This window comes from Cynocephalus volans, chromosome 3, assembly GCF_027409185.1.
Source record: "Cynocephalus volans isolate mCynVol1 chromosome 3, mCynVol1.pri, whole genome shotgun sequence".
NCBI lineage: Eukaryota > Metazoa > Chordata > Mammalia > Dermoptera > Cynocephalidae > Cynocephalus > Cynocephalus volans.
This window is the reverse complement of record NC_084462.1, coordinates 96,165,089-96,179,743: the sequence shown is the minus strand read 5'-3', so window position 1 is coordinate 96,179,743 and position 14,655 is coordinate 96,165,089. Positions and strand designations below refer to the sequence as shown.

Sequence of the window (14,655 nt, the reverse complement as noted above, 5' to 3'; positions counted from 1 at the left end):
CAAAAGCTAGAAACTCAGCATGAAGGAACAGGGGTAGAACAGTGATACGGGAAGAATGTTTTTTCTGCCTGGGACTTATTTCTAGGTACTCTTATAGTTTAAAAACAAAACAACTTTTTCCAGTTAAAAACTTTCATCTATTTTTCAATTTTCACTTTGCTGATATCCAAGTTCAGGGTTGAATACTGGAAGGTTTGCATGGTTCTTGGTGAAGTATTTTTTAATGTTTTGATAAGCTTCTTTGGCCAGGAGCCTTGAATCAATATATATACAGAATCACAGAAAGTCATGTTTAAAGTACATAAGCGGTGTACTCATGAGGTCCAAAAGAGGGCAAAAAAAATCCATTTCTACTTAGAATAAATCCTGCTTTCCAAGTCAGCTCTATCCTAGACAGCCTCTATCTGTTCTGCTAACCCCAAGTGATCTTCCTGATTGCTCAGAAGCAGGGGGAGATGAAGCATGACTTCTTCCCTCCCCACAAACGGAAATGCTTACTCTCCCTCTATTCCCACTTGAGCTAACCCCCACTTTTTGCTTCATTAACTTCCTAAACTACAGAACCATCAGGGGATGCCTCAAGCATTCAGTGCGTCCTTCCAAAGGACATGTACATTCCTGTTCTAGCTTAGGAAGCGTAACCGCTCCAAGCGCTTCAGTTTTTTGGTGAAATGAATTTCCAGGGCCTTAGTTTATTAACCCTGTAGAGTTATTTCCTCAGCTCATAATAAAATGGCTCCTATAATTCTATCCTTAGTGGCATAGTTCTTCCTGAACTGACCCAAAAGTTTTCAAAGAATGTGCCAGGGAAATTTATTTGACTTAATTCAAGGGCAGGATTGAGGAAATCAGTTTCTCTCTCCCCACCACAGATGGATTAGAAATTAATATAAGACAATTAAGGTATCTCTTGAAATGCTGCCTTATTTATATCCCAGGACTGATCTGAAAGAGCTGTGTATGTGTGTATGAAGTATTTACACATGCTGAAAACTGTTCTTCCTGATCTCAAAATTATGTACTTACTCCCCATTTTCAGGGTTAGCACATGCTATATGAAGAAATTCTACAAGTATGAGAGAGGCTGAATAGGAAAGGAGGGTGCTGGGGAGCCACCTTTCAGTTATATGATAAAAGCTTTCTCCTGCTCCCTGCTTGCTACCAAATAGCTACAGCTATTATAGTTTTCCTTAAGCTACATTTATTGCTCTGCTGGGAAACAGCAGCATCACAAATGGTAGTACAGACTTCCGGCTCCTCTGAAAACAACACTGAAGCAGAACAGTTCGGGTATGCATGTGTAGTTGGGAGAGTGGGGATATTCTTGAGAGTAGTCGGCTATAGAGATTTTGGGAGCTCCATGTGGTAACATATGAAGAATTTTTATGTCCATAAATGCAATTACATACCAAGATAGCTCTATAAAACACTGGAAATATGACAAGTAAAAAAGTCTTGACATCCCTCTCTCAGAAATCTAAACTTCCTCTTATTAGACTCTTGGTATACACTGATCAGATTAAGAATGAGAATGAAACCAACTATGCAACAGCTATGAAGCTTGAGGGCTACCTTTGACTTTAATTGCTTCCTAGAAAAAATATACTTCCTTGTGCCAACTCAAGCTTCTCAGACCAAGAATGCTTTGGAAGAACAGGATACAAAGTCCAAATACTTTATGGATAACCAATATAAACCAAACAAAGTTGATAGTGGCAAGGGAATTAAGTTCATATAACATAGGAAGAGCAGAAAGAAATTTGGGCAGGCAAGAGTCAATGGACTCAATACCTCATTTCCATTCAACATCTTTTTGGATCCCCTGCCATATTCTCTTTTGATAAACAATAGACCTGCTAGCATGAGTGGAGAAACAAGGCAAAAATGCAAAGGATAAGAAATGACAGACTCTCAGGGCTCTGAGCTCCCTGGCTAACTGAAAGCTACCCCTTGGAGCAAAAGGAAACAACAAGGTGGGAAGACAGAATTTGTTCTTTGCTCTAACCACAGTCTGGCCACATCTCTATTCTGTGTCTCTCCCTTTACATACTTATTTGTGGATACAAGAGGAGAGCTTTTGTCTGGCTTGATCAACAGGGATGGGATAGGGGTGGAAGATGTAAGCAAAATAAACAACCCCTGTGTACCAATGTGTGCCTTTGCAGTGATGCTTGTCAGAAATCATGAGTGCTTTGTTTTGATAAACTGTGGCATAGGAAGGATCCAGATAGCTGCACAAAGTTGAAACCGCAATAGAAACTACCCCCAATTTGCAAATAAGCATACAACTGCTGAATGGTGAAAAAGATGCAAACAACAGTCACTTTTCAGATGGAACAGACTTGTGAACCTGTCCAGGAAAGGCTGTATGGGAAAGCAAGAAAACATCAGACTGAGAAGTTTCTTGATGTTTGAGTGTTATATTTTCTTTCGTTATTTGAAGACCATATGGAGGTAATAAGGCCAGATATTCCCCCACCCCTCCCAACTGGCCCCCTCTTATAGAAACCCTCAAAAACCTCAATCGTGGTAACAAATGTCTCCCTCTCCCCTGACTGTACTGTTGTGGTAATCTACCTGACAGATGGTTTTTCCCACCGTAGTTTAGATCCCCTAACTAAATAAAAGGAAGAAGCTATTCGCCATACAACTATTCCCAAATCAACATAACTCAAGGTAAGGAAGTGCTATCTTGAGAAGGCCAGGACCATGGATGCCCTCCTTCCTAAAAGTAAGATTTATGTTTCTTAAGAACCAAATAGCCTAAAACAGTTCTCTTTAAGAAATAGATCCCTTGAAAATTGGTTTATTTCTTCCAGTACCATCTATTATACCACTTCCCTCCCGTGGCACTTACTCGTGGACTGGCCACACACAAAAAAGATGGCAGCTCAGTAAGCAGGCAGCAACGAAGCAAGGAGGTAGCTGATCTCCGCTGATGGATGACCTGGTCTGAGTAGCCACTCACTGCTTCACAGTGGCTGCTAAAAACAAGAGACTACAAAACAAAAATGTAAATTAGTGCTAATGACAATTATGTTTAATGTAAGCAAAATGGAAAAAATGCCCTGTGTTAAACATCTGACTTAAAGAACTTTCTTCCTAGTGAATACTATTGATTCTAATAAATAACAAGCAACTAATTAGAACCAAATATATAATACACTTGAAGCCCATGTTAATTTCAAAATATGGTTTTATTTATGTACTTTCAGCAAGTGTCATTTCTAATTCTATCCTTTTCTGGAAAAGATACTGTAAATTATTAATAGGCACAGCAAAACTTCATTAGACATAACACTGTGTGTGTATATGGCAGAAGTTTGGTTTATTTGTTATACTGTGGATGCAAACTCACGTCTTGAGTCAAAAACAATGATGACCAACACTACCTCTTTCTAAATTTTTCTTTAAGCCAGTTTAGCATCACATGTACTAACATAGTGCAATGTAGTTCTAGCAAGGATAGTTGCTTTAGTTATTTACTTACTTATGTATTTATTTATTTATTTGAGGATATCAACACAAGTGGTCAGGAATGGGAAACAATAACTCTTTAGTTCCTCTACCTACAACCATTTAAAAATATAAATTCTTCGTTTATATTACTGTATCAAAAATGCATTTTAACAGGCTTTACAGTTCATGTTAAGCTTCAGTTTACAGTCGCTCATATGAAAGATTATAAGTATGGAATGTTCACATAAAAAGAATTCCTCAGTAGGATTACAGTATTCTATACAAGATATAGAAGTTCTTTCTTCAGTGTTAGACATTTTATCTTTGGATATTCATTCTTGATTACTTCACTTATTTGTTTTACTGGTTTCTCAATAAGGCAGGATGATAACCTAAATAATCATATGGATGAAGATAATACACAAGGTTGTCTACACATTGTTGTAAGTTCCAAAAAACAAAATGAAAGATCAGACAGCAACCAGGACCCTCTGCAGAAGAATAATAGTTATAATTCCAGTACCAAATCTCTTTGAGGCTTTTTTGTTCAATATGTATTGTGCTCTTCCACTCATACAGGCCTGTTTTACCCAGGGCTTAAATCTCCCAAAGCAAATGGGTTCTTCAGGATTATAGTTTGAGAGAAGTCATCTCAAGTTGTCCAGTAGGACATATGCATCATTATCTGCATCCATGAACCAATCAGTATCTTCTAAATAATGGTCATGAACAAACTGAAAGACTAGCTGTTTTCTAGTATAGGTGGACAGTCCTCAGTGGTTTCTAATCACACAGTATAGAAGTCTTTACAACACTTGTTTTTAACACAGGGCCCATGTAGCTTTGACATGTCTGCCCTTTTCTCTAGATGCTGAGGTCCCTGTCAATTACCCGTAAAAGAATTTTAATCATCTTATAGAGTTTTCCAACAACATCTTCTTCTAAGCTTTATGTTGGCTAGCACCTGAATTGAAGGTCATCTATCTCTCCACATGTTTATGCCCATTATCATCTGAATGCCTAGTGTGAGGATCATCACAAAGATTATTAGGCTGTCATCCTGTTTTTCCAATACTGAATATTGAACAGCTAGAAACATTATCCAAAAATTCTATTGCTAATGCACAAATGAAAATTTTAAAATGTAGCCAATTTTTTTTCTTTCCTGAAAGTGCATTTCTGACATCAGCAGTAGCTTCTTTTGCTCATACTGGGGGGTGGAGAGAAGAGATGACACAAGCCTACCAACTTTTGCTCATCTGAGCCAGCTACAGAAGTAATTCAGGGCTGCTAGCTGGAATTTCTACTGCCACTCAAACCTTTCCTAGACAGGTGGCTAAAGCAGCGCAGTAGCTGACCTAAAAACTTCTGAATTATTTACTAATTTCTAAAGAACAGTAACTAAACAATGTGTCTGTTAGGAATCTCTTTAAGTCATCCACATTTTGAATATTTTCAAATGGCAAAATTCAGCAGAAACCTGTTTCTTATTCCATTCCAAGAATATAAAGGTAGAAGATGAAAGAATAAACATTTCCTCCAATTATCTTCTCTTCAACATTGCAGTTGTGACTAACAAAGGGATACAATACTCACCACAGGAAGTCCTTTTAACAAAATATGTTATTTGTAATACCTTTCTGGTAAAAGTCTGTCTAGCAATAAATTTATTCCTAGGAGTGGTTACTCCCCAATTAGAACACACTCACTTGTCTTATATGAGCTAGGTTAAGGGAGTATACTAATTTTAAGTCAAGCTGATTTACAGCTTTCTGACTCCAGACTAGAAAAAACAAACAGAAACAACTCACTATTCAAAATGCTCAACATACAACCTTAGACAAACACTGACTACCCCCAGAATATTTTACTCAATATATACTTTTCTAGATTATTTTCTCTTAATATTAGTTCCATCAAATCCTTCTTAGTACAGGTAGTCCCTGGTACCACACTATCCAATTCCCCTTTATGTGAAGACGTGACCTGCTAGACATTCCTAGATATAGAAAAATTTAATACTTTGACACAGAAGAACACAAAGAACACCTAAAACACCATTGTGTAGGATGCCTGAGAAGCAGGGATAGAAAAGAAGGTTCATTATTTCTTTAGCTTATTTTGGCCACAAAAAAAAAGAAAATGAAAAAAAAGTAAAAAGAATGTCACATTATGGGGGATGTGACTTGGTTTTAATGCCGTTACAGCTTTTGCTATTCTGATGTCCCTTTCTCATGCTCTTGAATGTCTCATTACACTGTCAGCACTGGCAGCTGTGTGCGTCTTGCTGCCAGAACCACAATATGGACACAGTAGTAAAGTTAGGCTTTTCTAAAGAGTCTTTTGGCACCATGCAAAAGTCTCAAGTGAAAATAAGTAGGCCAGGATGACAGGCCCCACAGCTGCCATAGTATAGCATAGAAAACACCCAGATTTTTTTCCCTTTGCTATAGACTTACTCATTTAACAAGAGGCCATGTTTTGCTCTCCATGTTTGTTTAAAATTTAAAAGAATTCTTATGTTAACATTTAGGTCTCCATTACTTAGAAATTAGTGTTCTGCTTCTGTTCTTAAAGAACATATCAAACTTATAGAGGAAAAGTCTCATATTATTTATTTATTTTTTTGATCCGCATGGTGTGGTCTGCACGATGCTCAGCCAGTGAGCGCACCAGCCATCCCTATATAGGATCCGAACCCGCAGCCTCGGCGCTACCAGTGCCGCACTCTCCCGAGTGAACCACGGGGCCGGCCCAAAGATCTCATTTTAAATGAAAGGGTATGATGTTTATAAATTAACCACTAGACTACATTGATTCCATCTTCACAGATATTTTGAGTATCCAAACAAAAAGGGGGGGGAATAAAATGTAGAAATACACAATGGCTTCCCAGAGCTTTCTACAAGGGGCGTTGGCCACTCTCATGATCTCAAGAAATAATGATAGATATAGATACTGTAGCTGAAAATTAACATCTAGTGGAAGAGTTTTTGAAAATTTCCTCTTTGGGAGATTCTTCGTTAATAGCCAGTCAAAGCTCTTTAGGCATTTAACAGAGAACTGTGTTTAAAACTTAAACACATGCCACTCTTCTCAAAAGAATTTTTTATATGTTTAGATCATTTTGTATATTTTAATTGCAAAATCTGAAATGTCCCCAATTTCTAAGAGCTACTTGCCTCATTAGAGCTGTAGAATATATAAAACTTTCAAGACATACAATGCGCCAAAGCAGACTATTACCATGACAACAGCATCATTGAGACTGAGATAGGATATGGAATCAATACTGGTACTCTGTTTCTGCCAACTATCATTTTTAACATGACATTTAATTGGATATAATCTAAAATCTGTTCTGCTCCAAGAAAGATGACTAAATGCTTTATTTTCTACAGATTCTGGTTTGTGACTCTATTCTTCTAAGCAAAATAAGACTAAAAAAAATTCATGTGTTATGAAAGTTTTGGACTAATACTATTCCTTTCTGAAATTCTTAACAGTAAAGCAGGGTGGAGCACAATGAAAACTAAATGGGACACAGGGAGCCATGGTGGCTCTGCTCCATAAGCATAACAGAAGAAAATATCAGAAAAGCATTCATGTCAAGTAAGAGATTTAAAAAGATCCTAAACTTTGTCCAAAACACCCATTAAGTGTCAACTAATCTGTGGCTTTAACCTAGTTCTTAGTTTCTTGATGTTTATATATCATCCTGAAGCCAATAATATGAGAATGGTACTTCCCTGTACCATTGTTACACCATCTGTGTTACACAATTCAAATTTAATATTCACTGTGGGGTGAGAACAAGGGTTTTTACAGGCACTTTGGTAGGGGTGGTGGTGCTTCTTACTGTCCAGATTCACTCATATCCATGGGGAGAAAAGGAAGAGGGGGAGGATTTGGTTAGACTGCTGAATATGGCTCAGGCAATATGTGACCTCAGATAGCTTACCAAGAACAAGATGACAATACATGGCTAAGTCAAAACTCATTATGTGTCTTCCCAAAGGAATAAGAACAAAGCCTTTACCTTCTTCTAATGACAGGAAGCTGTATTTAGGAGACAGGCTGCTGGAACAATATCTACTAATCTTTATAAAACAAAGTCACACAAGGGAACAGAATGAAGGATTTTCTGCCTTAAGAAGATGGAGCTGAATATGGGAAAATTAATTCAAAGCTAATTTGGGAATGCCAAAGGAATTTCATTCTAAGTATCATTTGAATTTTACAGGAGAAAGTATTGACACCCCTTCCAATTCTTGCATTTCCCCTTTATCTCTTTTCTCAGGTATGTGTGCCTGAGAATAAGCCCAAACTTAAGCTTTTAAGATTGACCTGGAACTTGGAACCTGGGTTCAACTCACATGTTCTTCCTATAAAACCCTGAAACATAATTTGTGTTCACTTTGCTTATTAAAACAAGGCTACTCCACTTCCTAGTACCACAAAAGAAAGCAAAACAAAGAGTTGGAGAAACTGCATCTCTTCTGCATTATGTTTACAAATAATCAAAATTACATAATCAGAAATAAGGTGGCAAATTACATGAAAATGTAAGATAAAGAATAGAACAGAGCTTACAAGGAAAAAAAATTGCTCACAAGGAGTTAGGGCTTATGAGCAATGAATCCTGCTGAAGATGAAAGCCAGATATCATACAGTATTTACTATCTTTCCCAGCTTATATTTGCTGTGGCTAATAACACTATGAACAGTTTTATTTAAACTGTGACATGGATGACATAGAAAACAGGGAGAAATTCCAAAATCCTTCCCAGTTTAAGAACTTTCACGGTGCCAAAGCCAGAACCCATCTACAGCCTAAGCCAAAATCTCAGAACAGGGATCCAAAACAAATTTCGTAATGAAGTACTTAATATAATCACATCAATCTGGCAATAAGGGGATGTGCTGGTTTTAAAATGTGGTCACAAAGGGCTGGCCTGTGGCTCACTTGGGAGAGTGTGGTGCTGGTAACACCAAGGGCAAGGGTTTGGATCCCTATATAGAGATGGCCGGTTAGCTCACTTGGGAGAGCGTGGCACTGACAACGCCAAGTCAAGGGTTAAGATCCCCTTACTGGTCATCTTTAAAAAAAAAAAAAAAAATGTGGTCACAAATTATTTGATACCCCTTTCAAAAAAAGGTGGAGCCTGATTCCTCTCCTCTTGAGTGAGGGCTGAACTTAGTAACTTTCAAAACTAGGTCATAAAAGGCACTGTGGCTTCTCTTTGCTCTCTTTCTTGCATCACTCACTGTAGGAGAAGCCAGCTGCCATGTCATGAAGTCATTCAAGCAGCCCTGTGCAAAGTCCCACACAGCAAGGAACTAAGGCCTCTGGCCAATAGCTGACACAAATTTGCCAGGCATGTAAACAAGCTACTTTGGAAGTAGATCCTATGGCTCCAGTCAATATTTCAGATAACTGCCTAGCTGGTATCTTGAGACAGAACCACCTAGCTGAGCGGTTCCCAAGTTACTGACCAACAGAAAACAATGTGAAATATCAAGTTGTTTATTGTTTTAACCTCTTGGTTTTGGGTTAATATGTTATGTAAGTATGGAGAACTACCACAGAAGCTAACATCCACAGTTGAACCCTTTTGCAATTACTCTTGAGGCTTCCATACATTAGCTTCTCCCTGGTAGTCCTCCCCAGGGAATGCCGCCTCTAGTTCTCAGATCAAATGCAGGTCAAAAGTAACTAACGTCCAATTATGATCAATGAATGATAAAACACGTTACCTATTCCACTCACTTTTCCCAACCTCCCAGGAAAAGTTAGAATTCTTCACAAAATTCTATCTTAAATACTGAGTAAGAATATACTTGTAATTTTAGCTGGAGAATATTCCCTCAGATAAAAATGCACTCTACATTCCAAAGACTAACACAAATACACGAACATTCACTAAGTCATTCAGCAAACATTTATTTAAACTTTTTTTTTTTTAAAGACGACTGGAAAGGCGATCTTAACCCCTGACTTGGTGTTGTCAGCACCAGGCTCTCCCAAGTGAGCTAACCGGCCATCCCTATATAAGGATCTGAACCCATGGCCTTGGTGTTATCAGCACCCTTATTTAAACTTATAAGTGACTAAAATAACCACACTACAAAGATAAGGTGAACTATATAAAATGTCCAAACATCTAACCTGGTTTCTCCTCTTTACCCCCAATCACTCAATCCCCTTGACTTTGGGGTCAAACAATTGAAAACGGGCTGAGTTTTGAAGAGTGGGGAAAAAAGGAGTGTCTTCTACAGTAAATACTGGGTCCTCCCCTCTATCACCATTTCCTAACTCAAGTAAGGTTCTTTTACTGTCCAGACTGGTGGTTTCCAAAGCAAGCATATGCAAACCTCACAATGAAAATAATATTAAAAGCATATACATATACTAACATATTTAGTAAAATAATATACAGGTATCAGGGAAATGGATTAAGAATGTTTTAATAACAGGGGTACATTTTGGGACTGCTGGCCTATGCTATCTAGAATGCAGAAAAAGATGAGATAAAATAAGGTTTATATATCAATTCCACAATTTACATGAAAATGCAAAGAGCTAAGAACGGCCAAGGCAATAATAAAGAAAAACAAAGCTAGAGAGAGGACCTGTGCTACCAGTTATCAAAACTTATGAAGCTACAGTTATTAAAACAGAATAGTACTGGTTCAGGGACAGACAAATGAACTAATGGAACAGAAGAGAGTTCAGAAATAGAGCCATACATATACAACCACCTGTTTGACAGAAGTGATGCTGCAGTGCAGTAAGGATGGTCTTTCCAATAAATGGAGTTGGGTGATATGGATATCTATATGTAAAATTAAAAAACAACAACCTTTGTCATTTAAAAAAAATTCTTATAGGTTTGAATGTGAAAGGTAAAGCAGAAAAGCTTTTGGAGAAAAGTAAAGAGAATTATCTTCATGAACTTGGTATGAACAAAGATTTCTTCAACAGGACACAAAAATTGCTAACTATTCATTAAAAGATACCACTGAGAGTGAGAAAGTAAGCTACAGAGTAGAAGTAGAAGTTTTTTACATAAAAAACTACAAACCATAAGAAAAATACAGACAGGCCAATAGAAAAATAAGAGTTTTGAATAAACATTTCATTAAGCAGATTATGCGAATGGCCAATATGCATCAGAAAAGGTATTTAATATCATTATTCACAAGGGAAATACTATTTAAAGCCGCAATAAGATACCACAATATAGATAGGCTAAAATGAAGAGATAAATAATACCATGTTCTGGCAAGGATGTAGAGCAACTACAACTAATACACTGTTAATGAGAGTGAAAATAGGTGCAATTCCTTTAGAAAACTTTTTGGCATTATCTATCAAAGATGAACATATACATACACAATGACCCAGCAATTTTACTACTACATATATACCCAACAAAATGTTTATGAATATTCACTAAACAGCATGTACAGTAATGTTCATAGCAGCACTATTTGTAAAAACAAAAACTGGAACCACCCAAACATTTGCCCACAGTAACTCCTGTGGGAGAGGGCATAGGAGAGGAACAGCGAATGTAAGTGGGCATAAAAGGGCTTCTGGAGTAGAGTTCTGATAGTGTTTTGGGTAGTCATCAAGCTGTATGTACACATTTATGAGTTGTGCACTTTCCTGTATGTATGTTAATAGCCAAGTCAACTACAGAAAAGGCTTAAAATTTTTAATATATTATACTTTTATTACTTCTCCTTGTCTCTCTAATCTACTTGACCTATTTACTAAAGAAGGAAAGCAAATGGTCATCTTTTCAGAGTCAAGTTAGCTGCTGCTGAGAATAGAGTTCAGATGGTTGCCAAATAATTAGAAAAAAAATTTTTTAACTTCTCTAACTAGTTATCTTTTCCAAGTTTTCTTGCTATCCCTGATAAGCACTAAAGATGGACCCCACATTTATACATTGGTCCTTTTCTAATCCTTCAAGATATTTCTTGTCCTTGAGTTCCTGACTGACCACAGGAATTATAGCAAAAACCCCCTCAAGTATTATTTTCAGGACATTTGCCTAATATAGTAAAAACAATTATAAGTCTTTCTGTGAAAACAAAAAAGTTTCTATTTGATTCCATTATTTAAACAAAGGGGTCCTCCACAGGATTTGCAAATTCTATTAACAACACCAGAAACATTTTTGAAGATCTCAAGGACAGGGAATAAATCAAGTATCAGGGATGAAAGGTACAAGCTCTCTGCTTTCTCTGCTTCTACCATCTTGCAGTGTGAGACCCCTGGGTCACTGTCACCCCCACGACATGTGTTCCTTGGACTTTGGACTTCCCAGTCTCAGAAACTAAATTCTTCTGACCCACACATGAAGGATCTAAGTGGAGAAGGGTGCAAAGCAGGAAGGAGACGAGTCCAATCAATGGTCCAGTGACAGAGCCTCTGGGTTCGTGGATTGTACTGCTTCTGTACCTCACGCCGGGGCAAGCGAGCAGCGACCGTATGGTGTAGTCAGGGGACTGGCGGCGAGAGAGTGCTAGACAGCCTAAAACCTCTACAAAAAAACTCTTGGAGGTGATAAATGATTTCAGCACAGTAGCAGGATACAAAATCAACACACAAAAAATCAGTAGCATTTCTATTCTCCAATAGTGAACATGCAGAAAGAGAAATCAAGAAAGCCTGCCCATTTACAATAGCCACCAAAAAAATAAAGTACTTAGGAATTGAGTTAACCAAGGATGTGAAAAATCTCTATAATGAGAACTACAAACCACTGCTGAGAGAAATTAGAGAGGATACAAGAAGATGGAAAGATATCCCATGCTCTTGGATTGGAAGAATCAACATAGTGAAAATGTCCATACTACCCAAAGTGATATACAAATTCAATGCAATCCCCATTAAAATTCCAATGACATTTTTCCCAGATATGGAAAGAACTATCCAGACATTTATATGGAATAACAAAAGACCACGCATAACCAAAGCAATGCTGAGCAAAAAAAAAAATAAAGCTGGAGGAATAACACTACCTGACTTTAAACTATACTACAAAGCTATAATAACCAAAATAATATGGTACTGGCATAAAAACAGACAGACTGATCAATGGTATAGAATAGAGAATCCAGAAATCAACCCACACACCTACAGCCATCTGATCTTTGACAAAGGCACCAAGCCTATACACTGGGGAAGAGACTGCCTCTTTAGCAAATGGTGCTGGGAGAACTGGATATCAATATGCAGGAGAATGAAACTAGACCCATACCTCTCACCATACACTAAACTCAACTCAAAATGGATTAAAGAATTAAATATACACCCTGAAACAATAAAACTTCTTAAAGAAAACATAGGAGAGACACTTCAGGAAATAGGACTGGACACAGACTTCATGAATACAACCCCAAAAGCACAGGCAACCAAAGGAAAAATAAACAAATGGGATTATATCAAACTAAAGAGCTTCTGCACAGCAAAAGAAACAATTAACAGAGTTAAAAGACAACCAACAGAGTGGGAGAAAATATTTGCAAAATATACATCTGACAAAGGATTAATATCCAGAATATACATGGAACTCAAACAACTTTACAAGAAAAAAACAAGCAACCCAATTAAAAAATGGGCAAATGAGCTAAATAGGCATTTCTCTAAGGAAGATATACAAATGGCCAACAGACATATGAAAAAATGCTCAACATCACTTAGCATCTGGGAAATGCAAATCAAAACAACACTGAGATACCATCTCACCCCAGTTAGGATGGCTAAAATCCAAAAGACTCTGAACAATAAATGCTGGCAAGGTTGCAGAGAAAAAGGAACTCTCATACATTGTTGGTGGGACTGCAAAATGGTGCATTCTCTATGGTAAATGGTATGGAGGTTCCTCAAACAATTGCAGATAGATCTGCCATATGACCCAGCTATCCCACTGCTGGGAATATACCCAGAGGAATGGAAATCATCAAGTCGAAGGTATACCTGTTCCCCAATGTTCATCGCAGCACTCTTTACAATAGCCAAGAGTTGGAACCAGCCCAAATGTCCATCATCGGATGAGTGGATACGGAAAATGTGGTACATCTACACAATGGAATACTACTCAGCTATAAAAACGAATGAAATACTGCCATTTGCAACAACATGGATGGACCTTGAGAGAATTACATTAAGTGAAACAAGTCAGGCACAGAAAGAGAAATACCATGTGTTCTCACTTATTGGTGGGAGCTAAAAATAAATAAATAAATTCACACACACAAAAAAACCGGGGGGTGGGGTGGGGAAGAAGACACAACAACTACAATTCCTTGAAGTTGATACGACAAGCAAACAGAAAGGACATTGTTGGGTGGGAGGGGGGAAAGGGAGGAGGGAGGAGGGTTTCGGTAATGGGCCACAATAATCAACCACATTGTATATCTACAAAATAAAATTAAGGAAAAAAAAAAAAAAAAAAAAGGATTGAAAGGTACAAAGTGAAAAAGAACCTAAGACCTTATGTTTAAAACCAAGAGATGAATTCAAACACCACCACAAGATGATTATTACATTTAAGTCTCAGCACTGTTGTCCATATTGGATGATTTATCTTTTGTTTAAAAAAAAATTGGTTTTGTCAAACACTTTTTTTTTTAAAGCTGAAAACTTGCAAGACCAGAGTAGACTATAAAATTTGGAAGTGTGCTTTTGATGTGTGTATGTATGCTAAAATATTAGAAATTAAGTTTTAACTTGTACTTTATACTTGTAACTAATGAATTTTGGAAATATGCTCTTAAGAATCAGGTATCTGAAATTTCTTTGTCCAATCTTTTTATGTAAAACAGGCAAAACCAATGTTCTCTCTCTCTCTTTTTTTTTCAATTGCCCCAATATTCTCTTGGGAAATGTTCCTTGAATAAGAAAAACTTCTAACAAAGCCACATTTGGGGTAGAGTTCCCATAATAAACTACTTTGTCCAAGTTTAAATCAGTTTATTCTTTGAAACTTGCTTATCTTTATTTACACCATCTTTGAATACCAGGGATATAACAGTTAGGCACTAGAACATACTAAGACAGAGGAACCTTGATCAGTAACTCTGCAATGTGATGGTATTTGGAGATGGGGCCTTTGGGAGGTACTTAAGTAAGGTTATATGGGTGGGGCCCTCATGATGTCTCGTAAGAAGAGACACCAG

At 37.3% G+C, this 14,655-nt stretch overlaps 1 protein-coding gene across 2 annotated transcripts in view; it reads right to left on the bottom strand.

The window, feature by feature from the left end:
• Positions 1-14,655, bottom strand: part of INO80 (INO80 complex ATPase subunit) — a 126,171-nt gene that overhangs the window by 40,375 nt on the left and 71,141 nt on the right. For both annotated transcript variants that reach the window (XM_063091821.1, XM_063091822.1), the window contains one exon: positions 2,858-2,998. In XM_063091821.1, coding sequence (XP_062947891.1) covers positions 2,858-2,998 — 141 coding nt within the window. The remainder of the gene's footprint in view (positions 1-2,857; positions 2,999-14,655) is intronic.